The sequence below is a fragment of the Trichosurus vulpecula genome, chromosome 8 (genome assembly GCF_011100635.1).
Source record: "Trichosurus vulpecula isolate mTriVul1 chromosome 8, mTriVul1.pri, whole genome shotgun sequence".
NCBI lineage: Eukaryota > Metazoa > Chordata > Mammalia > Diprotodontia > Phalangeridae > Trichosurus > Trichosurus vulpecula.
Window position 1 is genome coordinate 49,852,998 of NC_050580.1, and position 27,706 is coordinate 49,880,703.

General features: G+C 44.6%; 1 protein-coding gene across 1 annotated transcript; it reads right to left on the minus strand.

The window, feature by feature from the left end:
* Positions 1 to 701: 701 nt before the first annotated feature.
* STOML1 (stomatin like 1) lies at positions 702 to 27,656 on the minus strand. Its single transcript, XM_036737042.1, has 8 exons — positions 27,570 to 27,656; positions 27,109 to 27,447; positions 15,123 to 15,229; positions 13,212 to 13,361; positions 11,097 to 11,300; positions 10,465 to 10,654; positions 6,870 to 7,097; positions 702 to 1,668 (listed from the first exon to the last, which is right to left on the minus strand). The coding sequence occupies exons 2-8, from the start codon at positions 27,251 to 27,253 to the stop codon at positions 1,475 to 1,477; spliced, it is 1,218 nt and encodes a 405-aa protein (XP_036592937.1). The 5' UTR covers positions 27,254 to 27,447; positions 27,570 to 27,656; the 3' UTR covers positions 702 to 1,474.
* Between the last annotated feature and the right edge of the window lie 50 nt (positions 27,657 to 27,706).

Consider the following 27,706-nt stretch of genomic DNA (forward strand, 5'->3'; position numbering starts at 1 on the left):
CAAGACTTGGAAGCGTCTCCCTAGCTTTCTATCCACTGTGCCCTGCTGCCCAAATGAAAACTTAAAAGTATGAGTGTGCCAAGAGTTCTCAGGCACACTGTAATATCGCAGAACTCAAAATAAAATAACAAAAAAGTGATATTTTGCATTTCATTTTGTTTTTATTTTTTTTAATATTTTAAATGTTTTCAAATTTCTCTTGTTTGATGAATAAAAATAATGTGCTATATGATTGAGCATCCAGTGATTGTTCACCTTAAAAGATGAAAACTAAGGTATCTTGGGGATACATCTTAATGAGCTGCACTGTATCACTTCTGGTGGGAAATGAAAGAACAGGCAGTTTCATTTTAACTTGTAAGGACAGGTAGGCCAGTCTTCCAAACGACTCTGGATTTCCCCCACAACTGACAAAAGTGGCTTTCGTTTTCTCTCATCTCTGCTTCTCCACCCACCCTTTCCTATTACTCAGAGGCTGAGACTCACCAGCCATCTCATTGTTTTCCTTTCTTCTAAACCAAGATCCTCCCAGTCCCACACCCTGCCCCCTGCTTCCAGAATGAAAACAATGGCAGTAGAACCCAAAGCTTAGACCATGGACTCATACCTTATTTATAAACATAGTTGATTTTTAACTGGGTAGGCAGACTTGGATTCCTCCCCAGGACCTGTCCCCCCTCTCTCTATCTTAAAAACACAAATCAGGTTTTTCAGTCTTTTAATTTAAAACACAAAGACAATTGAGTCAAGAGCCAGGATGTGCAAACATGTCCCACCTCCCATCATCCTCTACATCACATGCAGGACAGGGAAGACAGATACCATCCAGAGGCCCAAGAGACATGCTAGGGGAAGGGGCCAGCCCCTTCTCTTCCTCATTCTAAGGAGATGTCCAGGGCCACAGAGTCCCTGGCTTCCATCCCTAGTCCTCTGGTCTCTATTCTAGATTCCATTGGCTTGTAGGAGCCGTGTCTTCCTGGGCTGGGATGGTAGTGTTCTCCTCCTCCTCCTCTTCCTCCTTCTCTAAGGCCCAGCTGAAGCTTTCTCTGACTAACCCAGTCCTTGATCATTACTGCGTTTCTCCTGACCTCCTGCCACAGCAAGAGCAAGCCAGGCATACTCTAACATTGGGTTTTAGATTGCTTGGTGATGCTCTCCAGTGGTTGCATAGGTGTGGGTCTTGTCTCGATAGACATGGCAGGAGTCCCCTGAGAGCACATATTAGGCCTTCTCCTGTCTCTTCCACAGTGTCCCCTGGCACAGGGAGGGCCCTCAGGAAAGACTTGTCAAAAGAACAAAACTGAGTGAGGAAGACAGGAGAACCAGACCAGGTAGGGGACGACAGGCGGCATCAGCTTTTCCAGCTCCATTTTACATGCCAAAGAAATCACTTTGTCGTTGTCGGTCGCTGTAAGCACCTTGAGGGGCTGGGGACTCAAGGCAGGGGACAGGGACAGGCATCGATGTTGTCCCACTATTCCATGGCTCTCAAGAGCAACTCCATCTTCATGGCCAGATTCAAATCTCCCTTCACCTTCAGCCGCCCACTCATATAAGCTCCAAGGGGCTTCAATTCCCCAGAGAACAGGGCTAGCAGATCAGCCTCAGTCATTTCCAAAACCACATCAGGGCTGCACTCTGGCACACCACGCCCAATCTTCCCACTCCCTGGAGGACAGGAGAGAAATGACTGCTGTGGTTAGGAAGATTTCTAAAGGCTGGAGTACCAACGTGTCTCCTGTACAGGAGGGCTTTAAATGGTTAGTTTAGTACAGCCATGCTGCAGGACAATTTGGAAATATGCCCAAAGGGCAATCCAACTGTCTATACCCTTTGACCTAACAATACCACCACTAGAACTATATCTCAAAGAGATTAAAAAAAAAAAGGAAAAGGACTTACACATACAAAAATGTTTATAGCAGCTCTTTTGTGGTGGCAAAGAACTGGAAATTGAGGGGATGCCCATCAATTGTGGAATGGCTGAACAAATTGTGGTGTGTGATTACGATGGAATATTGTTGTACTTAAGTAACAACAAGCAGGATGGTTTCAGAAAAACCTGGGAAGACCTATATGAACTGATGCAAAGTGAAGTGAACAGAACCAGATCATTGTATACAGTAACAGCAATATTTTATGCTAATCAGCTGTGTCTTGGCTAGTCTGATCAAGACAATGATCCAAGACAATTCTAAAAGAACCATGATAAAAAATATTATTCATCTCCAGAGAGAGAATTGATGAATTCTGAGTGCAGATTGAAGCATATTGTTTTTTACTTTCTTTAGGTTTCTTGCTCACACACACACACACACACACACATATACATATATGTGTGTGTGCATGTATATATATACATATATACACATACACATACACATATGTATGTATATATACATATATATTTTAATAACATGGTTAATATAAAAATTATGTTTTGCATGATATCACATGTATAATTAATATATTGCTTGCCTTGTCAATGGGTGGCGGAGGTGCAGGAGGGAGGGAGAGAATTGAAACTTAAAAAAAATTTTAAATCTGTGTGTATGTGTGTGTGTATATATATATATATATATATGTATATGTATATGTGTATATATACATATATATTTTAATGGCCAGACTACCGATGTATCCCTTGGCTCTGCAGCTAATCTACTCGCTGTATGGCCCAGATTTTATCATGAAATCTCTTTCCACTAAGAATTCATGACCCAACAAGAGATAGAAAGCATTACAAAATTCAAAATGGATAATTTTGAGTATGTTAAATTGAAAAGTTTTGTATAAATAAAGCCAATGCAACCAAGATTAGGAGGGAAGCAGAAAACTGAGAAAAAAAATCTTTACAATCAGTGTCTCTGATAAAGGCCTCATATCTAAAATATACAGGGAACTGAACCAAATTTATAGGAATACAAGTCATTCCCCAATTGAGAAATGGTCAAAGGATATGAACAAGCAGTTTTCAGAGGAAGAAACTAAAGAAATAATCATATGAAAAAAATGCTCTAAATCACTATTGATTAGAGAAATACAAGTCAAAACAACTCTTAGGTACCATATCTCTCCTGTCAGATTGGTTAATATGACAAGACAGGAAAATGATAAATGCTGGAGAGGATATGAGAAAATTGGAACATTGCTACATTGCTGGTGGAGTTGTGAACTGATCCAGCCATTCTGAAGAGTAATTTGGAACTATGCCCAAAGGGCTATAAAAATGTGCATACCTTTTGACCCAGCTATACCACTTCTAGGGCTATATCCCAAAGACATCACACAAGTGGGAAAAGGACCCATATGTACAAAAATATTTATAGAAGCACTCTTTGTGGTGGCAAAGAATTGGAAATTGAGGGAATGCCCATCAATTGCGGAAAGGCTAAACAAACTGTGGTATATGAATACTTTTGTGCTATAAGAAATGAGGAACAGATGGATTTCATTACAACCAGGAAAGACTTATATGCACTGATGCTGAGTGAGGGGAGCAGAACCAGGAGATCATTATACACTATTACAGACACATGGTATCTGTAAGGCCTAAATTTGATAGACTTGACTCCTCTCAAGGTTCAAAGACAGCTCCAAATGACTCATGATGGGAAAAGCTATGCACATCCAGAGAAAGAATTATGGAGTCTGAATGCAGGCTGAGGCAAACTTTTTGCTCTCTTTTTTTTCCTTCTTTTGTGGTTTCGTTTCTCCTCTCTCATGAGTCATTCCATTGGTTATAATTCTACTTAACAACTGGACTATTATGTAAATAAGTTCAATGTGAAGGTAAATGTAGAACCTCCATTGGATTACATGCTGTCTTGGGGGGGAGGGGGAGGAGAGGGAGGGAGAGAAAATTTGGAACCCAAAAACCTGTGGAAATGAATGTTGTAAACTAAAAATAAATAAAAATAATATATAAAATTAAAACCAAAAAACCAAAAAAAAGAAAGCCTATATAATAAATAATACATGTTGTTTTGAGAAAAAAAAAATCTCTTTCCACTTTCCTACCTCATATGATTGTAGTAAGGAAATGGAGGAGGGGGTGGGGATGGACAAGAATAAGCATTTATTAATTGCCCGCCATGTGCTAAACACTTACAAATAGCATCTCATCTGAAAGGGCTTGGCAAATGGCAAAGTACTTTATGATTATCATTATTATTATTTTGCACTTCTTGAAGTAGGTAGTGTGGTTCAGTGGAAACCCAACAAGCATATATTAGGCACTTACTATGTGCTAAGCGCTGGAAAGCACTGCTTTGGAGTGAGAAGACCTGAGCTCAAATCCAAGCTGTACCCCTTACTGAGTGACTTTTGGCAAGGCCCTTAAAGTCTATCAGAAATGAGAGTGACTGTCTCTAAGAACTCCTAGGGATCGTAGTAATCAATAGATTTGGAGCTGGGAAGGAAGCGGGACTGCCGAGGTCACTCAGCCCAACCTCCTCGTTTTACAAAGAAGTAAACTTTGTAGAGGTGACGCATCCAGCCCGAGGTCACACACGGGGAGTTAAACATCAGAGGTAAGATTCGAACCCAAATCTTCTAACTCCAAAACCAGTGCTTTCCCCAAAGTACCATTTCAGCCCACAGAGGCAGCAGGGCCATGTGGCGGACAGAAAACCAGGGTGAGAGGACCTGGATTCCAATTCTAACTCTCAGATGTTTGGGCCTCATATCCTCCACCACTAACGAGGGGGTTGGAGTAGGCATCTCTGAGTTCTCTTCCATCGATAAATCTATGAACCCAGAACTATTCAATTGCCAATACCAGGACCCTAGTTTCCCCATTTGCTCTGTGTTTCTCTCCATCTCATCATTCCCCCAAAGATCAATGAGGCTCTGTACCTCAACAGTCTGCTGGGCGATCAAGTGAGACAATGTCTGTAGAGCATTCTGTGAACCTCCATGGAGAAAGAAGGAAGGGGACAAGCATTTAGTAAGGGCCTACTGTATTCCAAGCACCGTGCTAACTGCTTTACAAATATTACCTCATTTGATCATCGCTGTAACCCGGAGAGGGGGATGCTACTAAGATCTCCACTTCGCAGTGGAGTGACTTGCCAGGGTCACACAGCTAGTAAGTATCTGAAATTCTATTGCCACTCCAGTCTTGCTGATTTTAGGCCATGGGCACTGCCGGCTGTGTGCTACAGAACTTGGACGTGATTCAGATCACCATCTCCTTCTCGTCTTCCCAAAGAGAGCATAGCTAGAAACAGCCCCGGGACAAGCTGACGTTCTGCTATTTTTCTTTTATATTTAAAGTTCTATGGACTATTAACATTATTTTGTCGTTGGCCTTGCTTTGCCAAAGTCGCTGTGGCCTTAGGTGGAATCCGAAAGCCTTCCGACCAACGATCATACAACTCTGGAGACTTCCTTTGGGGACGTACTGATTCACTGAGTTTTATAACTATTTTGGTAGCAAATGAAATACATAATAATAGTTACTAGTTAATCTGCGGCAGCTAGATGGTACAGTGGATAGAGCATCCGGCCTGGAGTCAGAAAGACTTGAGTTCAAATCTAGCCTCAGACATTTACCAGCTGTGTGACCTTGGGCAAGTCACTTAACTCTGTTTGCCTCAGTTTCCTCAGCAATAAAAAAGTGGAGAAGGAAATGGTAAACCACTCCAGTATCTTTGCCAAGAAAACCCCAAAGGGGGTCATGAAGTGTCAGATACAACTGAAACAACTGACCAACAATATTTAATATATAGTGCTTTAAGATTTGTCAAGCACTTCACGTATATTCTCTCATTTGATTCTAAATGCAGCCAACTCTCCGTCATCCAGAGAGACATAAATAATCCAAAATAGTGGATAATCCCCAATTCCTTCCAATTTGGCCTTGCAACAACAGAGTCAGAGACACCCACACTCACCCACACATGTATCTCTCCACCACCCAGGATAGTGTCTGCTACATAGGAGGCTCTTGATATATGTTTATTCAATTGAACTGAATGTCCCAACTTCAACTCCATCCGACCTACACTGTCCTGGCAGGGCCCAGCATCTCCTAGGGTGGTAGAGAGAAGAAGTGGCTGTATTGGCAACCAAAAATGGGCTCCTTAGCACTTAGTCAACAAGTGCCCTTGACTAGTTTGGCTTTTTCCCCTGAACTGAATGCTGTTTGTATGTTGGACTGGAGTAAGCTTGTCGGCCCCTTCACCTTGCTTCCCTTGCTTAAGCTGATGGAAAGAACCTGTGCTTTCCCAGTCAACCCCTTCACCTTGCTTAAGCAGATTGAAAGAACCTGTGCTTTCCCCGGCGTACCTTACACCCCCGCAGAAGCTGGATGGTTAAAAGCAGCTCCCGTTGGAGCCAGAGGCTGCTACAGCCACAACCACAGCTGAAGCAGGAGCTGCCAGTAGCAGAGCTGACCTACGGGAGGAAGCTGAACAAAGACTTCAGGCCAGTGGGTAATCTTTTTACCATAGAGGGGGAAGCATGATTTTGCTTTATGCAATCATGCTTCTCTGTAGCCTCCTGGTTACTCTTTCAAGGCGTACTTATTGGGCCTGGAAGCTTTTGATCAATATATCGAAATGGGGTTGCTGGTTCATGGGTTGGTTACTGTGGAGCCTAAATATATGTTTTGATTCTTCTGCCTTCTACTTTGAGAGTTTCTTATATCCGGCGGTTCCGAACCTTTCAGACATGTTTATGATCCTCTTTGAGATAATAAACTCTGCCCTCCTAATACAGTGGCAAAGAATCTATCTCCATAACCATCTCTGGAATGGATGAGCCGTAGAGCAGATAATCCCCAAAACTAGAAAGTTGAGATTCATGCAAACAAAGGAAGCCCCAGCCCTGTGGGCCAAGAGAGGAATTCAGAAGGGCATCTCTACCTGTAGTGAGATCAATGAAGTAGGTGCCATGTGCGCTGTTGGGCAGGAGGATGTTAAACTGATAGCATGCCTGGACTTGATTGACCAAAGTCTCGGACAGAAACAGTTCCACGGCAGCCAGCAGCTCCTCCACCGTCAGCCTTTTCTTGGTGCCGCCATTGCTGGTGCTACTTGGGTTGTTGGCAGGTGGGAGGGACCCTTCTACTTCATTCACCATCTCCATGGTGTCTGATGAGTAGAGAAGACAGATAACAGGAGAGAAGAATGAACAGATGGATGTGTTGACTGTTTGACAACCCAACCCAGAACTGCAGAACCTCAGTGCTGGAAGGGACCTTAGAAACTACCTAAGCCATCACTTACCTAAGGTCAGCATTGTCGCGAGGGTCAAATGAGGTAATACAAGGAAAGTACTTTGTAAAGCTTAAGGAGCTATATAAATGCTAGCTACAATTATATTATCTTAGGCTTGTATTCCTCTTCAAACAACTTGGGGTTGTGAATAGAGGAGGGAACCTCCAAGTCAGGACGACTAACATTAACTGACTGTGTGACCCTGGCCAAGTCTCCTTATTTCTTGGTGCCATAGGCAACTCTAAGACTAGACATTGCAGAGAAGGGACCAGCCTTCATCAATAGAGAGTTCTATATCTGAGAGTTGAGTCCCTAGATCGTGGAATCCCTAGTTGAGTTTTTATTCTTTATTAGACCAGGGTTTCAATCTCTCCAATCTGATATGAGGTTCCCAAGATGGATCCCACCACATCTCCCCCCATCAGAAGGATGACTCTCTAAAATAAAAGCCATATATCCTCTCACCTATGATCTATCTTCTGAGCTGATTTTTCCATTCTAGGAGGTCTACGACCTAACTGTCTTCCCCAGCTCCCTTTATTTCCTGGCAGATCAGCCCAGCATTTCACCTTCAGCATTATCTAGCAATATTTTCTGCCAGCCCATCTTTGGGGAGACGTCTTTTGGAGATCAAGAATTACTAGGAACTGCCCTAGATATGAGATGGGTGGCAGAAAGTTATTGACAAGTGAGGCAGTTTATGAAGTCAAACTCTCTTCAAGGGCCCCAAGAACTAAAGCTGAAAGTTTGGGAGAAGGGAGGAAGAGAAGGAGGAGGAGGAGGAGGAGGAGGAAGGAAGAAGAGCATTCCCTCAGTGACACCATCCTCAAAAGTTTAAAGATTCATAGAAGAAAATCAGAATCTTACAGTTGCAAGAGTCTTTAGACATCACAGACTCCAACCTTTCTCCCAAAGCAGTAGTCCCTTCCAGACCCTCCCTGACTGGTTTACAACCAGACCCTTGTATAGACAGGGAGCCAAGTACCTCCCAAGGCATGACCCATTGTCTAGTTGCAAAACTCTCTTCCATTGAGCTGAGATCTCCCTCCCTTCCCCACTGGTCCTACCATCTTTCCTCTATCTGAGCTCATCAGCTGAGCTCCAGCCACAAAAATGTGACTGGTCAGAATGTAACTGCTCCCAGAGGTGGCTGCTTTGCTAGGGGTCATCCAGTTCTTCCCCTTCTACCCTCCCTTTCTTCACATTACTTTGTCCCTTTCACTCTCCATCTTCTCCTCTCCTACATGCAGAGTTCTGGGGTGGGATGAAGAGCTTCTCCATCCATCCCCACATTTATACATGTGGCTGCCAAAGCCTTCTGATTCTACTCTAACATTATTGGCAGGACAACTTTGGTGTAGCAGATTGAGAGCACACCTGGCATTAGGAGATGTGAGTTCAAATCCTGTCTCTGATACTAACTGGGTGACCATGGGAAAGTCACTTCACCTCTGTGCCTCAGTTTCCTCACCTGTAAAATGAGGGGGTTGGACTCAATGGTCTTTAAGATTCCTTCCAGCTCAAGAGCTACATTCTCTTGTATCTGTACTCTCAATGAACTCCAGGCCCATCTCTCCTCACTTGGGCTATTAGAACAGGCTCCTAACTGAAATCACAGGCTCTACCCTCCCCAGCTCAGCCTCCACACAGGTACTACTATAATCCTCCTACTGCACATGCCTGACCATCATCACCCCCTCCTCTCTTCTCTCCCCACCTTTCTACCATCATCCAAAAACTTTCCATGGGGTCCCTATTGTCTGTGGAATAAAATACAACTGCCTTCACTTGGCATTTAAGGCCTTCCACAATTTGGTTCCAACCCACCTTTCCCATCTCATTCCATAGGGCTACTCTTTCATACTGTCCATTCCAAACTAAACTGGACCATCAGCTGTTTCTCAGTCTCTTCCCTTCCTCTCCCACCTGTGCCTAGGATGCATTCCCTCTTCCTGCTGAAACCCTTCTGTCTCTTGAAGGCCTTCCTCAAGGCTTGTCTTGGTTTTAACCCAAGTGTGGCCCCAAAGCTTCATCCCTACATCACCAATTACCTGACAGACATTTCAAACTGGATGTCCCTGGGACACCTGAAACCCAATATGTCTTAAACAGAAATTGTCATCTTTTTCCCTCTGCCCCAAACCCTCCTCATCTTCCAAACTTCCTTATTTCTACTGAAGAAAATTGACCTCCTTCCCAGCTCCCAGGTTCACCAATCTGGCATTATGCTAAGCTCCGCCCTCTCCTTCTCCCTCTCCCCCCATATCTAATCGGTGGCTGAATCTTGTCCTTTCTAACCTCATAATCTCTCTCCCATCTACCCCCTCTCTCCACCTCACTTCAGACCCTCATCACCTCTCACCTACATTATTGCAACCACCTCCTCATTCCTCTCTTTGCCTAAAGATTTTCACCTCTCCAGTCCATCCCCCGCACGGCTGCTAAGGTAATTTTCCTTAAATGCAGATCTGACCACGTGACTCTGCACTTAATGGACTCCAGTGGCTTCCAATTGGATATCAAATAAAATATAAACTTCCTCTCTTTAGCTTTGGAAGCCTTGCACAAGCTGGCCCTAGCTTTCCTGCCTCATTGGCTAACCCTCCCCCACCCACATTCAGTGATCCAGCCTACCAAGGCCCCTTCTCTGCCCCTCACTCACAACGGTCTATCTCCCATCTCTCTGTCTTTGCATCAGCCAAAGACTGTGTCTAAGATGCCGCCCGAGTGTCTCTCTTTTCCTTTAAGGTGCAGACTTCTGCGGGAAGCCTTTTCTGATCCCTCCACCTTCCTCCTACCAAACCACCTTGTATTTAATTAACGACTTGGTATATATTTGCATTTATTCACTTTCCTTTCATGCCTCTCTTATTTATATGCATACCTGAGGTCTTCCCCACTTGGAAGGGAAGCTCCCTGGAAGTAGGCACTGCTTTCTTCTTGCTTCTTGTATTCCCAAATAAACACTTACCGATCAAGGACTGATCCATTGATCTCTCCCAGACCACTAACTGCAAATGACCGCTCCCTCTGATTGCTGAACCAAGAACACTCTGCCCAAAGCCTTCTTTTCCCCCATCACATTTTACCTTGCCTTTTTCTTATTTGTGGATAATCTCCATCCGCCACAAACTACAAGCTCATGTTTCATATTCACGTCCCCAGCACTCTGTACATCATAGGCACCCCAATGTTTGTGGATTCAATACATCGGAAAGCCTCTTCACCCCGGCCCAGCTACCTGTCTCAGGTGCCACAGGAGCATGTCCACCGCCACCGGCGCCAAAGAAATGGAGTGCCAGCTGTTGGATGGCACTGTCCAGGCCAGGCAGGGCGGGGGCATCCTGGGGAGCCTGCAGAACAGCCTCCACCGTCAGCTCCACTCGGTCCACTTCCAGACCCCACGACTTGGTCATGTCATTAATCTCCAGCTGGGGGGCAGTGGTGGTGGCAAGTCACAGGGGGTAGAGAGGACAGGAGGGAAGAAAAGAGGACAGGAGTTGGCATCGCCTGGGCTAGGGGAAGTTGGCAGATAATCCTGCATGTGCATCATCCCCAGGTGCTAAGTCTGCCCTACCCACTGCCCAGGGGACAGATGTAGGCTTGCTTAGTCTTTTGGCATGAATCGAGGAGGGAATGATCTGCACAGGGATCTCCAGTCTTGGAAGGACTTGGACACCCATCCTTTGAAAAGTGTTCCTCAAACCCACTCAGATCCCTCCAAAAGTGCTATTGGGCACAGATTCATTTTTTCTTGTTTTCTTTCCATTTGCCTTGTGAGAAGATTTTTCCCTCTGCCACCCCTCCCTCCCCCTCAATAATCCCAGACCCCTGTCTACCAACAGCAGTTAGACAGACAAAAAGGATGCTTACTAGGAGCTGATCCCCAATCTTCAGCTTTTCCATCTGGATCTCACGCAACTGCTTCTTTAACAAGGTCTTTGTCATGGCATTCTGGGCTGTCATGCGGGTGGCTGAGTTAAGGTCCTTCACCATCATCACTGATAACACTGGGTCCCAGATGCGGAACTGGACATCAGCCCCAACAGAGACCAGCGCACCATCCTTGGAGGTCAGCTGGAAGGGAGGAAGAAGTGGGTCAGAGATGGCCTAGAGGTCCAGGGCCTGGACCAGTCTTCAGCAGGGATGGGCAGTGATGCTTCATCGGTTCTAGCTCTAGCTGTATTCATTCTGGTCACTTCCTCCCCCTGACATTCTCAGACACTCCCTAGGATGACAGAGCAAGGCCCCACCAGGCCCACTTTGTGTGGGTCGTTAGTACATAAGACACAGAGATATTCACGTGCTCAATCATAGACACACATGGTTAATTTATCATTAAATGCACATTTATCATTTGGTATAAGGGGAAAGTGTTGGCCCTGGAGACAGAGAACCTAAGGTTCAAATCCTAGCTCTGAGCAATGTGACCTTGGGCACTTAAATTCCACGGGTGTCAGTTTCCTCATCTATAAAATAAGGAATTTGGACTAGCCAGACTCTGGACTCTCTTCCATGAAATTTATGATCCTACTGAGAGCCAAGCAATGTGCAAAATATTGAGGACGTGCAAAGACTCACTGATGAAGACACTCACTCAATGTTCACACATTTACACACACACACACACACACACACACACACACACACACACACACACACACGCACGCACATACATCTCCTCTGCCCTTCACTGATTAGGAGGAAAGACAGTGGTGGGACCCATTCACCTTTCCCAATGGGTTCTGAAGCCCGCCCATCACAGAGGTTATGCTGGGGACCCCCACAATTGGCTATGCCAGGAAAAGAGTTCAAGGAAAAGACAGAAGCAAGTGGAACAGCTGTTGTCTATGAGATCTAAAAGTGAAACCCCCTTTTCCAGTCATTTCTCACTTCCTTCTTCTCTCCTCACCCCTCAGAGCCAATTCCAGTTATATCTCCTGCCATTTTGTTGTCTTGCAGCCTCATCACCCTCTGTCCTTGCTGGCTGAGGACCTGGCTTTATTTGTGGTGAGTATCTTTTTTGGGGGGGAGGTGTTATGATGCCACCTTGTGCAGGGGTTTTCTCCAAAATCAAATTCAATACTGAGGTCAACAGCAGGTAGACAGACATAAGGGGCGGATGGGGGAAGGATTCACTAACCCCAAAGCTGGGCCAGCTTCTAGGGCTACAACTGCTGGAGTATAGAACTCACCAATTCTGTTCCCTGAATATTGCTTTGACAAAGTCCTCAGGGTGGGGGGGAGGGGAGGAGTAAGGAACAAAAACATTCTCCATCTCCAGGTGAGCTAAGGAACAGACAGGAACTGCTCGGGCCTGATGGTGGCAGAAGAGAGATCTAGAGGGAGCTATTCCCTAATATCTATGGGAAGCCAGGGCAAAAGCAAAACACTGGAAAAAAGACAGAATGGTAGCACAACAGGCCACTCAGAAATTGCATTTTCTCACCACTTCCCCAAGTTCCCCCAATCCACACTTTCTCCTCTTATCTACTTAACAGAAGCATTCTAAATCTCCAATTGGATTCTTCCCCCTGCCCCTATCCTTCCCTTGTGGGTCTGCTTTGTCTCTGGGTCCCAGCCTAACCCATCCTAACAGGCCCCAGACAGAACTGACAGTTCCTGTTATATTATTGACCTAAACCACACCCGCCTTCACCTGGATTTTGTCATTATTCCATCATTTTTCTAAGTGTGTAAGCTTTATCTCTCATCGCCCACTCCCCCCCTCCACCAGACTATGACTTCCCTGGTGGCAGAGACCACTTCTTTTCCTTCTGGGTCTTCCATAATGTGAAGCTGGTCCTGCAGGATGTATTTACTGAAGCAGGAATGGATGTCTGGGAACCAGGACAAATGTCCAGCAAGAGAAAAACCATGAGTAAGTGAACCCTTCTGCCCATGCCTATAGTCTGTCCCTGCCCACTCCACAAGCCCAGAAGTATGGGGAAAAGCTGCCACAAATGGGACACAGGTGACAATCCTCACCTTACAGGGAGGGACATTGAAAGCTCTTGTCCTCAGATCCACCCTCTGCCAAGAGTCGATGAAAGGAAGCAGCAGGACCATGCCTGGGCCCTGGGGGGCCCGAATCCGCCCCAGACGAAACACGACCATCCGCTCATAGGTAGGGACGATCTGCAAACAATGCACATACAAGCAGATTGGAGCAAAAAGGCGGACTAGAGCTGAGGTTAGAGGGCCCAAGATGGCCCCTCTGCCATGCAGACCTACCACCAACTTCTGCCAATTTCCCTGGGTCCCTACACATCCTGACCCCCTCACTCCCATCTCACCGCTGCTGGAAATAAGGAGAAATGATTAGCCAATTTAAAATCTCCCTTCTTCTTTCTGTAATGTCTACCTATGAGGAGGGCAAAGCACTCTACTCCCTTCCTACTCCAGAAGCCAGGAAAGAAATATATATCCAGGAGAAGAACGTGAGGCCTATAGTGGTCATGACTTGTCCCCTACCACAGAGCAACTGATGGACTACAGGGCCCAGACTAGAACCCAGGCTCTCCAAAGCACAGTCCACTACACAGAATTCCCTTCCTTAGTCCATCCGGTCCAGGATTCTCTAGAGTTGTTTTGTGGAAAAGGCTGGTCATTCTCTAAGCATCTCTTGGTCTTCATGAATGGCTCTGCCATTCATCATTCTATCCAAATCCTTCTAAGACCCACTTCTATGTCCCACCATCTCCTCTTAGGGAGATGGATTCCAAATATACCTTACCTGCTGCTGGATGAAGCAGGTTATCTAATTATCTTTCCTAAATTGGCCTGACAGGAATTTCAAAGGATTCTCTGTAGTCCAAGTATTTTGGGATTTGGTGATAAAGTTCAAATTCATCTTATCTCTATCTAGCAGGATTTTTTAGCTCTTGAATATTTAAGTATAATAATAACACTCCTATATACGGAACTTGAAGGGGTACAAAGTGGTTTCCTCATATTTTTGAGGTACTGTCCTCATTTTAGAGACAAATCACAGGCTCAATGAGGTTGTTATTTAGAAAGGTGGGATCAAGGGATCACACATTAAGAGTTGAGCAGGACCCTCAAAGGCTTTCTAATTCAATCCCTCTATTTTAGAGATGAAGAAACTGATTCATTCAAGGTCATACAGATGGCAAGCAGCAGAGCTGGAATGTTGGTCTTCTGATGCCAATCACAGTTATTGCTCTTATGCCACACGGATCTGGAAATCAAACCCAGCTCTATGGCTCAGAGTCCAACCCAATTTCTAATAGACCATGTAGCTTTTCTAGTGTTTTGTAAGCCAAAGTGCACCATGCTCTTTGGTCTCTCCTCAGCAGGAAGGCCCATGATCCCTTGCATGACTCCAGATTACTTTTCTGGACCTCCTACGATTCCATGATATCCTTCACAAAGTATGGTAATCAGAATTATATACATATATAAGATTCCAGATGCGGATGAACACATCCATCATAGTTGGAGGGTCTTCTGTTTTGTCTCTGATCATCTTTCCTGATAATTAAGGATAAGGTCTTTGGTTAGGGTTAAAACAACCTGCAGCATCCTAAGACAGATGATGGACTGGTGCCTCTCCTTGCTAATATGCATTCTCCAAGGAAGAACCATTGGTTTGCAAGACTAAGAATGTGTGGGGCTGACCGTGATGGGATGTACAGGACATGGTCAATGAACAGGGTTTCTAGACCTGGCTCACCCCTCAAAGTGTCTAAGTCACTGCCCTGCTCCAAGCCTCAGTTTCTTCATCTGGCCAACAGTGATCAATATTCACCTGCCATTGTAGGGGCATTGCAAGGAAGAAGGGAAAAGATAAGTCAGGAAATGCCAAAGCCCTTTGCAAAGGTTAGAGGTGTTGGGCAGACAAGGCAGGGGACGTTCCCCAGGCCTTGCCAGCTTTACCTTCAAGGCAAACCATCCAGAAATGGGGAATGTGATAATGAGTAGCAGGAACACCAGGAAACTGATGATGCTGTGGCAGATGTAGGATGGCCAGCTCTGGGGAGAGTCTGAGGAGGAGACAGAGACAGAGGCTGAATAGGCAGCAGCTAACAGAGGGGACTGACAAGGGGGTAAGGTGAGGGTGGTTGCTGTGGAAGCCTCATCAGAAAAGGACACAGGAAACCTCAATTCTATCTGGGCCCTCACACTCACTTCCTTCTGTCTTTAAGTTCCTCGAGGGCGGGGACTGCTCCATTTTAATCTACCAAACCGGAGGCACTTAATAAATCCTCACTGAATCGCTGAGGACACCACCATCCCTCTAGCCATACAAGCTGGAGACACGACTTTGACTGCCTTGCCCCTAGAATAGAAGCTCCGTGAAGGAAGGAGCTATTTCTCCTTTTGCTGTTGGATCTCTGCCCCCTTACATAGTGCCCCGAAAACATGAGGCATTTAATCAATGCTAACTGCATTAAATTATATTGGACTTCCTTCTGTGCCTCAGTTTCCTCATCTGTAAAATGAGGAGGCTGAACTAGATGATCTCTGAGGTTTTTTTTTTTTTCCCCAGCTCTGGCATTTAAGCTTCCTACAGAACTTTGGACCAGCCCTTGGGAACTTTCTGAGTTTGGTGGAGTCTGTCTTTCCCAGGCTCAGTATTTCTTTCTGGAGCTTCCCTTCCCCACTCATGGCTAGCTCTCACTTCACTTTTCACACAGGCCTGCCTTACTGTGTGAGTAAGAGAGGCAGAAAGGTGGCATCAGAGTCGTAGACTTGGAGCCAGGAAGACCTGCAAATTACTGAAGCTTTGTTTCTTCCTCCTTAAAATAAGGATAATAACGGCTACTACTTCACATAATTGTTGTGAGAATCTAACGGAAAGACACAAGCAAGGTGCTTTGTAGAGCTTAAAGTACTACACAAATATTATTTTTTAATATTGTTACAGACTTTCTCTCATTCCCAACTACATAATAAGTGACTCATGTTCCAGCTTATCACCTCACAGCCTAACTTTTTGGCTTTTTTTTTAATAACTTTTTTTTAATCTTTTTTTTGGAGGAGGAAGGGCAGGGGAATTGAGTTTAAGTGACTTGCCCAAGGTCACACAGCTAGTAAGTGTGTCAGGTGTCTGAGGCTGGATTTGAACTCAGGTCCTCCTGACTCCCGGGCTGGCGCCCTACTCACTGTGCCACCTAGCTGCCCCCAGACTTACTTTTTGTAACAGAGAACTCACATGACAGAAAGGTTTAATCTGTTTTTTTTTTAAAAATCTATTTATTACTGTAAGGAATGCTATTCTTTTGTTTTTTGTTCCATGTATCATCAGACATCATTGAGACAGCTGAAGGAGTGATCAAATTCTCAGGGCCAAAGAGTGAATAAGCATCCACACCACTCATCCCATTGACCATATCATTAGAATGTGAAACAGGACCAGCTTACAACTTGGTTCTATAATCTATGAACTGCAATAAGATCCCTGACTAGACTCAGGAAAATAAGGTCTCATTCCAATCTTTTATCACTCCACCCCTCCCTGTACTTTGCTACCCCAAACCCTGTTCTTTGTCCTCACCCTGACCTCCAATCCCTTCACACCTCAGTTCTTTCCTGGGCTATTACCCCATGCACTGGCCACACTCTCCTCCCTTTCCCCATCCTGACCCTCTGGTGAACCAATTCAACTCTACACTCTCCTCTTCTCTCAAGGCCCTTGCTCCCTTATCTTACTGAAGACATTGCCCTGCCAAGCCTGTCTCAGACTCTTCCCATCATCTGCTGCCTTTCCTCTAGCTCATGTGAATGAAACTGGAGAAAAATCCCAAAAACCTACCAGCGCCAATAAAATTTTATGTCTCATCATCTCAAATGGGACCTCACTTTGATACAGCAATCCTTTCACATCTTTCCAATCAATTCACTATCCTGCTCACCAAGGTGCCTGTTCCAAATCTTTCCAATTCTCCTCAAACCTCCCATGGCTCACCCTCCCACCACCCTCTCAGCTGAGAACCTTGACTCAAATTTCACTGGGAAAAAATTGAGGACATTTGTCAAGAAATTTTTCCTTTTCCTTCCTCTTCATCTCACATTACTTAGACACTTCTGCCTCTATATCTTCCTTCATCATGGCTCATGGAAAAAGGCGACCTTTCTCCTTGCCAAGGCAACCTCCTCTACAAACACACAAATGACCCCACTCCATCCCATCTTCCCCAGAAGATTGCCTCCTCAATCATCCCCAGTCTCTTTAATTTTCAATCTCTACCTTCTGACTGCTTCTCTGATGCCTACAAATACCTCCATGCCCTTCCTATTCATTAAAACCCCACACTTGATTCTACCATCTTAGCTAGCTATCATCCTATATACCTCTCTTTGCGGCCAAATTTCCTTGAGAAAGCTGCCTAGAAACAAGTGCCTCCCCCTTCTTTCTTCTTTCTTCTTCTCTGCAGACTTCCAAATGAATCATTTAGCTGAAAATCTTCTCTCCATAGTTATAAGTGATCCCTCATTTGCCAAGTCTAATAGCCTTTCCTCGATCCTCATCCTTCTCAACCCCTCTGCAGCCCTTGACATTACTGATCCTTCTTCTCCTTAATGGTATCTTCTCAGTTTTATCTTCTGGTTCTCCTTCTACCTGTTTGAATACCCCTTCTCATTCTCTTGTGCTGTATCTTCATCCTGTTACTAAGCTCACAGTAGGTGTTTAATAAATGCACGTTGACTTGATTTGAGAGGGCATCATGGGATAAATTAAAAATAACAACTAAAGGATTTCATTTGTATCCCAGAATCCTCACTTTTAAAAGCCCATTTCTTGTGACAGCAAGGGTCCATATAGAAAAAGAAAGTAATAGAAATAGGTCATCTTTTTTCATGGCAAAATCTAGACCAGGGGTGGGGAGCCTTCCTCAAGTGGCTTTGAGGCCACATGTGGACTTCTACAACCAAGTTTTATAGAACAAATCCTTGTATTAAGGGTATTTGTTGTGTGAAGTTTAGATTCAGTTGAAGGACCATACTTGAGGACCTAGAGGGCCACATGTGGCCTCGAAGCCACAGGTTCCCCACCCCTGATCTAGACATAACCCAAAAATTCCAATATGACAATATTTCTGATCAATAGTGTAAAACCTAATCTACTCCTTCAATAATTATCTGAAGGGACTTCAGATATTTCCTGCAAATCACAGTTCAATCTACCTGACTTTCCTAGGCTTCCTGGCAGTCTACATTACTGCCATCAAAACAGAAACTCTTCATCTCTTATTACTGAAAAAAATGGTTCTTGGACCAGTTAAGAGATTCTAGAGTTTCCTAAAAAACTATTCTTAAAAAAAAATCAATGGGGCAGCTAGGTGGCGCAGTGAGTAGAGCACCGGCCCTGGAGTCAGGAGGACCTGAGTTCAAATCCGGCCTCAGACACTTGACACATGTACTAGCTGTGTGACCTTGGGCAAGTCACTTAACCCCGATTGCCCTGCCAAAAAAGCAAAAAAAAAAAAATCAAGAGACTACTAAATCTGTAATCATTGGATCTGGCAATTCTGAAACCTGATTCTAGCTAAGCTTCGAATTACTGAGTTTCATTTTCAGATTTAATTCAGATTTATGAGGAAACAAAACTTCAACAGGAAGATAGCTGGCCATGCATAGGAGAATTAAGGTGGAGAAAGAAACAGCTCAATGACTTCAGTTAGACCCTAAAGCTAATTGCCTCCCAGTATCCTAACCTAATTTAAAAGCCTGCTTCACCTTATGAGAGGGATCCACAGGAGAAGAAATGTAAAAGCTGAAAATGTATTTAAGAAACCAAGAAAGGGGGGAGAAGAAAATATGCTTAAGGAGCCAAGAGAGAAATAAAGGCATCCACTCATGACCAAATCTTCACATCCACAGTCAGTGCAAAGGCACAAAGATGGAAGATGAAAAGTTATGTGTGAGTAACAGCACAGATTTGTGACAGTTTGGCTGGACTGAAGATGGTGTGGTTTAGGAGTAATAATGGGGAATAAGGCCTAGAAGGCAGGATGAGGTCCGGTTGTGAAAGGTTTTTATTCTATAGGATTTTATTCTATATTGAGTAGAGGGGCAACACAGTACAATGTGAGCTTTAGGAAAATCTCTAGAATGAATGAATTTCAGCAGACATGATGATGGCATGATGATGGGGAAATGCCTGGTGACCGCTCTATCCCAAATACGCTAGGTTTATGCCTCTGGGTAGGGTTTGGAAAGCCCACCAAATTAGTCCATCAAGCAGGCTCAGGCAGGGGTGGAGGTAGGGTGTGAGACACTCAACCCAAGCTAGAGAAAGAGAAGGCATAGAATATGGCAATACTTCTTGACTCTTAGTCCAGGCCCCATAGTCTCACACCTGGCCTAACTGTGTGTCCTCTGCCAATGACCAGAGAGGAGATCTTTCCTTAGAGTCCAGTTAAGTGATTCTTCTAGGTCCCGGGAAAACTCTGAATGGCTTTCTGGCCAGCATAGCCTAGGTCAGGGCAGCCTCGAGGCCATATGTGGCCTTCAAGGACCTTCTAGGTTCTTGGGTACGACGTTTTGACTGAGTCTAAGTTTTACAGAATAAATTCTTTTATTAAGGGGATTTATTCTCCGAAGTTTGGATTAAGTCAAAGGGCCACACTTAAGGACCTAGACTGCCACATTTGGCCTTGAGGCCACAGACTCCCCACCACTAGGCTAGGTCCTAAATTAAGCATTAAACAAATCTGGTCTCTAAGCAAAAAGCAGAAGTGGTCCAGCTTCCCAGACATGAAGCACTAGGTGCAAATAATGCAATAAATTTTTCTCACAAGTATACATCTCAAGCAACCCATATGTCTTATCTGATAATTGATCCACTTTAACCACATTTAAAAAAGAAAAGAAAAGAAAAATGCACATCTTTGGAACAAAAGAATTAAAGGCAGAAATTTAAAGAAAAATACATAGTCAAAAAACATAGTGAGGTATAAAAAAGTATTTTTCTTTTTTGGGTGTGTTTTTGGTTTTTTTCCTCTTCATCTTGCTATAATTCCTCTAAGAGTAAATACTGCAATGGCCCCTTGTTTCTTTGATTGAATACAAACACTTGAGGGGGGGGAAGATTTCTGGGAATTGTTTACTCTCCCCCTCCCAACTTGAAAAGTCCATAATTTTTCCTCCAATTAGAAATCAGATTACCTAATCTTGTAGCCTGGCTCCAGGAATGTGAAAGCTCAGAATGAGCTGACACTGTCAAGGGAAGCTAAGGACCACAAAAAAAGAAGTGTTTTAGCTATACTGGGAGAACAGGAAGAATCAAAGAAGGGATAGGGACTTTGGTTGGGCTGAAGCTTGTTGTTTCCTCTTAACGCAAAAAAGAAATCTGTCTCGCTGCTGTATTCAGGATCCAGTGCCTAGCTGCGGGGTTCTGGTCCCAATTTGTTATACAAATTGGTTACTTGTCAATAAATCAATATGCTCAGAAACTCAAACCTTTGTATCTTCAGTCATTTCTATCAATCCACCTGCCACAGTTCCACTCACTGGATGGACCACTGTATTCATTATCACATCCCATGACTCCTCTCCTCTTCTCTCCTTCCCCTTCTTCCCCCCCCCCACCCACAACATCACAACTCTCATCCCATGAATCTTCAACATTTTTCATCTGCCTACAAGATAAATTCAAATCCTTCTGCTTCCCCAAAACAACACTTCAATGAAAGTCTTAGGGTAAAATCACAGGCCAGTTGAAGAGATGATTTAGGCAGAAGGACCTTCCTGATGTCCTTTAAATCATGCCATGTAGGTGGCTTGCCAGCTCAGTTCATGTCTAGAGCTAAATCTACATCCAGTGGAAGGGGGAAGGCAAGAAGCTACTCTGGGCCAGAAGCCTAGGAAGAAATGTTAATGCCTGCCAGATAGACAGCTCCCCTTCCACTTCCCCCTGCCCACCTTAGCTAGTTCCGTCTTTATTCTTTCTTTCTCTTACTGGACTGTGTGTTTATTAAATTTTGTTTACTTAGTGGAGGTTAAATACACATTCACTCTGATTCCTCTTTGCAGTTCTGGGAATTTCTAATTCAATTCCACCTGGAGGTGAGGGAGGAGATGGGCATCCTATCCATGCAAAGGTAAATAATCCAAAGCAAGATATGTTAAGAGGCACATGAAGGTGTATGGGTATAAGGGCTACAGGAACTCGTAAAAGGGAGAAATCACTTCTGGCTGGGGAGACCAATGGAAACTTCCTGGGGGAGTTGGGGGCCATAGAGTACAGGGAGCATTTAGATTGGCAGAGAGGAGAGGAAAAGGTATTCAAGGAAGGAATCTGGAGATAGGAATGATCCTGAAATGCTTAGGAAACAGTAATAAAAGGGATATGGTTTGGAACACAGGGTGCACAGGAAGGCCACGGAAGGCAGCCTATACCTCTCCAATTGTAAGGGAAAATAATACCTTCCTTAAGGAAATAGAAATAAAGCTTTCAATGAGGGGGGAGGAAGGGCAAAGGAATCTGGAGCTAGAAAAGACAAGAATGGGCCCTTGTCAAGATGATTGAAGACAGAAGAAAAGAAGAAAGGAAAGGGAAGCTGTACACTTAAAGCTTAAAAATCAAATTTGAGGATCTTCTGGAAGAGGAGAGAGTCCAATGTGCCAAGGAGGAAAAAGCTGTTGGCCCTCCAGAGATGGAGGAGAGCCACAGAAGCTGGCAACTAGGAAAGCTAAGAGAAAGCAAAGGAGGAGGGGGGGCAGGAGGAGCAGAAGGAGGAACATGAAGGGGAGCAGGGAGAGCAGGAGGAGCAGGAGAAGCAGGAGGAGGAGGAGCAGGAGCAGGAGGGGAAGTAGGAGGGGAGAGGAGGAGCAGGAGGAGGAGGAAGAGGAGGAAGAGGAGGAGAAGGTGATTCCTTGCTTAGGGGGACTGAGGTGGCTATTTGGTCAAAGTGATAACAACAATGGAGAGATCTGTTGTCTTCCTGGGGCATGGACCTCCCAAAACTTAGAAAAAGAGAAGACAACTGCCCATTTCTGGTGATTTCTGTAGACACAAAAGACACATTCAGAAGGAACCTCAAAATCATTAGAGAATCCTATAAGCCACCTGAAGAGAAACAAATAGCTAGATGAACTTTGGAAACAGATCACCAGCCTGACATAGAGGCACAATATGGTACAATTGTTACAGGAAACTGATTTTTCAGACATGACTGGAGTTCTCTCTGACAAAAGCAGAGAGGCTTATAATGACTTCTTGACTTGACTCTACTGACAATTTCATCTTTCAATAGGTGAAGGAACCAAGTGAAGGAATTCTATTCTGAATACGATTCTCACTAAGAGGGGAAAGCTGGTTGCTGGTTGATGGGAAGCCTGGGGGAAAATGATTATTTTGTCCTGGAGTGATAAAAGAGAAGAAATCAGCACATTGGCCAATATATTCCCTAGATTTGGGGAAAGCAGATTTCAAATCATAAAAAAGAAAGATTCTATAAGCCCTGCCCAGGAGGGGTGGATTTGGAAAATTAAATTCTGAAGACAGAAAAGGAAACAATTTCATCAAAGAGGAAAAATAGGATTTGTCTAAAGAGACCAATCTGGGTGCCCAGGAAACTTTCCAACCAACTTAGTTTTTTCAAAGAAATGCACAGGACATGGGAGCAAAGTAACAGGTAGTTCATTCTCAGATAACAGAGAATGAATATAATCATGGCACAGTTCCATAAAAATGGCTCCAGTAATGCGAAAGCTCAGAATGAGCTGACACTGTCAAGGGAAGCTAAGGACCACAAAAAAGAAGTGTTTTAGCTACACTGGGAGAACAGGAAGGATCAAAGAAGGGATAGGGATTTTGGTTGGGCTACATTATAGGATGAGAACCTACAACAGGAAGAAGGTAGAGCTGTTCAAATCTTATTTTATTTCTGTTTTCTCAGTGAAGGAAAATATACTTTTACACAGGAAATGGAAGAACCAAAATTAATATTGGGGAGTTGATACTCAAGATGATTAAGGAGATGGTCAGAAAGCACCTAATAACCCTTGATGCATTCAGGTTACCTGGCCCAGGTGAACTACATCCTCAGGTGCTGGAAGAATGGGCAGAAGTGAGCACTGAGGGATAGTGAGCATCTATCAGGGATAGATGAAAGAGAAAGAGATCATGGAAAACTGGAGAAGTACCATGGGTCTGGGGAAGGGCAAATGTTCCAATTTTCAAAGAAGGAATGAGAAGAGAAGCTGAAATCATAGGCCAAGGACCTTCACTTTGATTCCTGGGAAAATATCTAGAAAAGATAATTAACATGAATCTGAAGAATAACTGATAAGGCAAGCAGTGATTACAAAAAGCCAGCATGGCTTCATCAAGAACAGTCTCCCTTGAATGATTAAACTAGTAGATGAGCGGATGCTATTATTAAATTCATTCATTTAAATGATTAAGCCAGTAGATGACATAGTTTGCCTAAATCTTAGCAATGCTTTCTGATAAAGCATCTCATTATTCCTGTGGAAAAGACAGAGAGTTAGAGAATAGATAGAATCAGATGTAGTCAGAACAGAGAAAACTAAATTGACATCGTCTCCATTTCTGTAATTGATTCTATTCGGTATCACGGCCGACATTTTGTATAACCGTCTAAGTCACATTGCTTTGTCTCAGAGTTAAGCTTAAAAGTTCAGTTTCTCAATAAATCACTTTATTAAAAGAAACCAGTTATCTCTATACCACTACCTGTCCTTGACCAATTAGAGGAAATATGTTATCTCTATACCATTAATTATTACTGCAGGTAGATGTCAATCAGAATTTCTTAGATGGAAGGAGGGATTGTTGCTAGCCCCACATGGCTGATCTCCAGCCAATCATATTGTCCCCCGTGCCTGTGATGCTTCAGACTTTGTAACCAATCATATCCTCTTCCCCATCTATGATGCTACAGGCTTTGTAACCAATCATATTGTTTTCCCCATCTATGATGTTGCCTTCCAGTTTTTTGATGCTCCTCCTTTTGTTGGTAAAAAATGATCTGTCTGCCATCATTTGGGGTCTTTTTGGCTTGCTGAGGAATTAAAAGCCTCTTTTATTGGTAATTGCTAGCCTTACCAATAAGCTCAGAACTTTGTGCCTCAGTTTACCTTAATTTCAATTGCTATAGAACTCACTGGATGGTTTTATTCAAAAAGTGGTTATGAATGGTTCACGGTCAACATGGCAGGAAATCTCCAGTTGAGTGTCTGCGCTTGGCCCTGGGCTGTTTAACATTTCTTATTAATGCCTTTAATGAAGGCATACTCATCATATTTGCAGATGGCACAAAGATGAGAGCCAGATCACACAATGGATGTCAGAATCGAAAAACATCTTGACAGGCTAGAACTTTGGGATAAATGTAACAAGATAAATTTCAATAAAGAAAAATGCAGGCCAGCACTCAACTTCAGAAGCGTAAGATGGCAGTGGGCATGGCTAGGCAGCAGCTGTTCTGAAGGAATCCATATCATCCTCAAAGGATAATGCAGTCTGGGACTATATCAAGAGGGTCATACTTTGAGCCCAATGTAGGCTTGCTGGACCTCACCTGGAGTGCTGTATCTAGTTCTGGGTGATTTGGTTTAAGAAAGCCACCAATGCCCCAAGGAGAGCATCTAGCAAGCTGAAAGGCCCACGTCATATGAGGAGCCAGGTGTGTGTACCTTGGAAAATGAAGACCCATCCAGTGAAAGAAGGATTAGATTTGCTCTGCTTGGCCCCAGAGGGGCAGATGTTCCATGAATACCTGTCAACTATATTACAGTGGAGATCCTTTTTGTGGATTTCTTGGCCATGGTGCCCCCCAACCCTCTAATTCTGTGATTTTGTAAGGCTAGATACAGAAGATCTATATCAAATGCCAAATTAAGGAATTTGGATTTTATTCTGAAGGCAATAGGGAGCCATTGAAAGTTGGGGAGTGGTTTGGGGACAAACCATGTTTTTAGGAAGTGAGTTCGGTAACACTGGGCTTACTAAGTTTTCTCTGGCAAAGGGCAGAGCAGCCCAGCAAATACAGCACTGCTGGATGTGTCCAAATTTTTATTCCTGACTCACAAGCTCTGGTCCTCAGTGTCTTCATCTGAGAAATGGGAATAATGCCCTTAAACCATTTCTAGATTTAACTCTTCTCCTTTTACAAATTCCCTGAGCTTGTCTATAACTCTGTCAAGCTTTCTTTAAGAGACTCAGTCTCCCGATTTATAAAACAGCGATGATAATTCCTGCCCTGCAGACAACAGCAGGGATGTGGTAAGCATCAAATGAGATAATATACAGAAGAATCCTTGAGAGCGTACAAAATTGGCTGTACATATATGGGGAGTGATTGATATTGCTAGAGGTAGGGGAACGGTTCCCACGAGTTATAAGAGGAGCTAAAAATAAATACAGTCTTCCCAAGGCCATCTAGGATCTGGCACTATTACTCTGCAGAGCCCCAACCTGCATAGAAAAATGGACTGGCCCAGACATTACTGATTTGGACCTTCAAAGTTATCTAATGCAACCTCCTCTTACTTTTTGGTTGAGGAAACTGAGGTAGGGTGAAGTTAAGCAATTTAAGGTCATACAGAGGGGGAAGTTTCCATATCCATATAGGCAACAACAGTGATACTCGTGATAATATTAGTTAGCATTAAAACAGCATCTGCTAGGCACTCTCTTACTCGATCCTCACAACAATCATGGCAGGTAGGGGCCATTATTATCCCCATTTTACTGTTGAGGAAACTGAGGCAAACACAGGTTAAGTGACTTGCCCAGGGTCATACAGCTAATAAATGCCTGAGGCCAGATGTGAACTCAGGTCTTCCTGGCTGGAGGTCCTCTGACTTCAATATCCAGCTTACAACAACCCCCACCTAAATCTGACTTTAATTCAAATTAATTCATCGTTTTTCATCATCATAAATCAGCATTTATAGGTCTTAGTGCCAAGTACTATGCTAAATGCTGGGGATACAACACTCCCCGCCCCCCCCCCCCAAAAAAAGCCTAAAAGCAAAAAACAGTCCCTGCCCTCAAGGAGCTTACTGGAGGAAAACAACATAAATACAGGTAAGTCAATGCAAAATAAATTTAGGATGTGAGGAGAACCATTTCCTGGAGGAGTTGGTGCTTTTGCTAAGCTGTGAGGGGAAGTCAGGGGAGGTGAGGACAGAGAGGAGAGGGTTCATGCGGAAGAGCCTGTACATGGAGGAAGGAGATGGACTACAGAACGCTGAGAATCACAAGCTTCACTAGAATGCAGTCTAGCTCTGGAGAGAAAAGAACAGGGTTCAAATCCCTCTACCTGCACAACTCTGGCAGGCCTCAGTCTCCTGAGCCATAAAGTGGGAGCGCTGGACTGCATGACCTAGTTATTTCTAGATCTTTCTGGATAATCCCTGTTCCAGAGCCTTGATCATTCCAAGGACGACCCAGTTATTTCTAGTTCTTTCTGGATAATCCCTGTTCCAGAGACCCCATCATTTCAAGCCTTCCCTGGGGAATGGAGACCCAGGGGCTAGGATTTTCTAAACAAGAAGGATCCTGCCCACATACCCTGGGAGAGTAATGATAAGGTTACATTATCTCTTTTGAGCCTTACTGCGACACCATGATTTAAGTGTTGCGGTTATTACTAGATTCATTTTACAGATGAGGAAACTGAGGCCGGGAGAGATTACGTGAATTTCCTATGGGCATACGGCTAGTAAACGTCCAAAGCTGGATTGGAACCGGGGTTTTTCTGACTCCAAGTTCACCCAACTCTGCTCGGTGGCCAGGTTAGCCCGTGTCCCAGGCCGAAAGCTCAGACTGACTTCCCACGGGTTGAAGGGCAGCTAGTAACTAAACCTGCCCCCGCATTCCTTTGGGGAGAGCTGACATGGGTACAAATGAGGTCACGTCCCCTTCCCCTCTCCCATCACTCACCCACATCCTGCCCCAGGCTCAGCCGGTCTCGCCCCAGAATGGTGGGGAAGAAGCCCTGCTTGGAGCCGTAGATGCCCAGGCTGGATTGCTGGAAACGGTCGAAGTCGCCCAGGGGCAGGGCCCGGTAGCCAGACCTGCTGAACATGATGCCTGGCGCGGAGGCTGCTCCCAGCCCTCCCTGATGGGCACCACCCACCTGCCTCAAGCAGCCTCCGCTCCGCTACCTGTTGCTAGGCAATGGGCAGGGAGCAAGCAGGAGACGCTGTCACGAGCCCGACATCGGCCCGGCGATGGTCCAGCAGGCTCTCAGCCCCACTGGACAGGGACGGGTGCTCCTTCCTGGAGAAAAGGAAAAAAAAAAAAGAAAGCAGGAAGCTGGGGTCCCTCCCGTGCACGCCACCCAGGGGGCCACCCACGCCCTGAGTCCCTCCCCCTCTTCTCTTGTCTTCCAGCCTTTGCACCTGGGTGAAGCCCTGTCCAGTGGTACCGGCCTCCCTCCCCACCAGCGCTCCGCGGCTTCCTGGTCGGTGACGTCATCCAGGAGCCCCAGCTCCAGGACAAGGGAAGAGGAGGAGCCACAAGAAGCTGCTTCCACCAC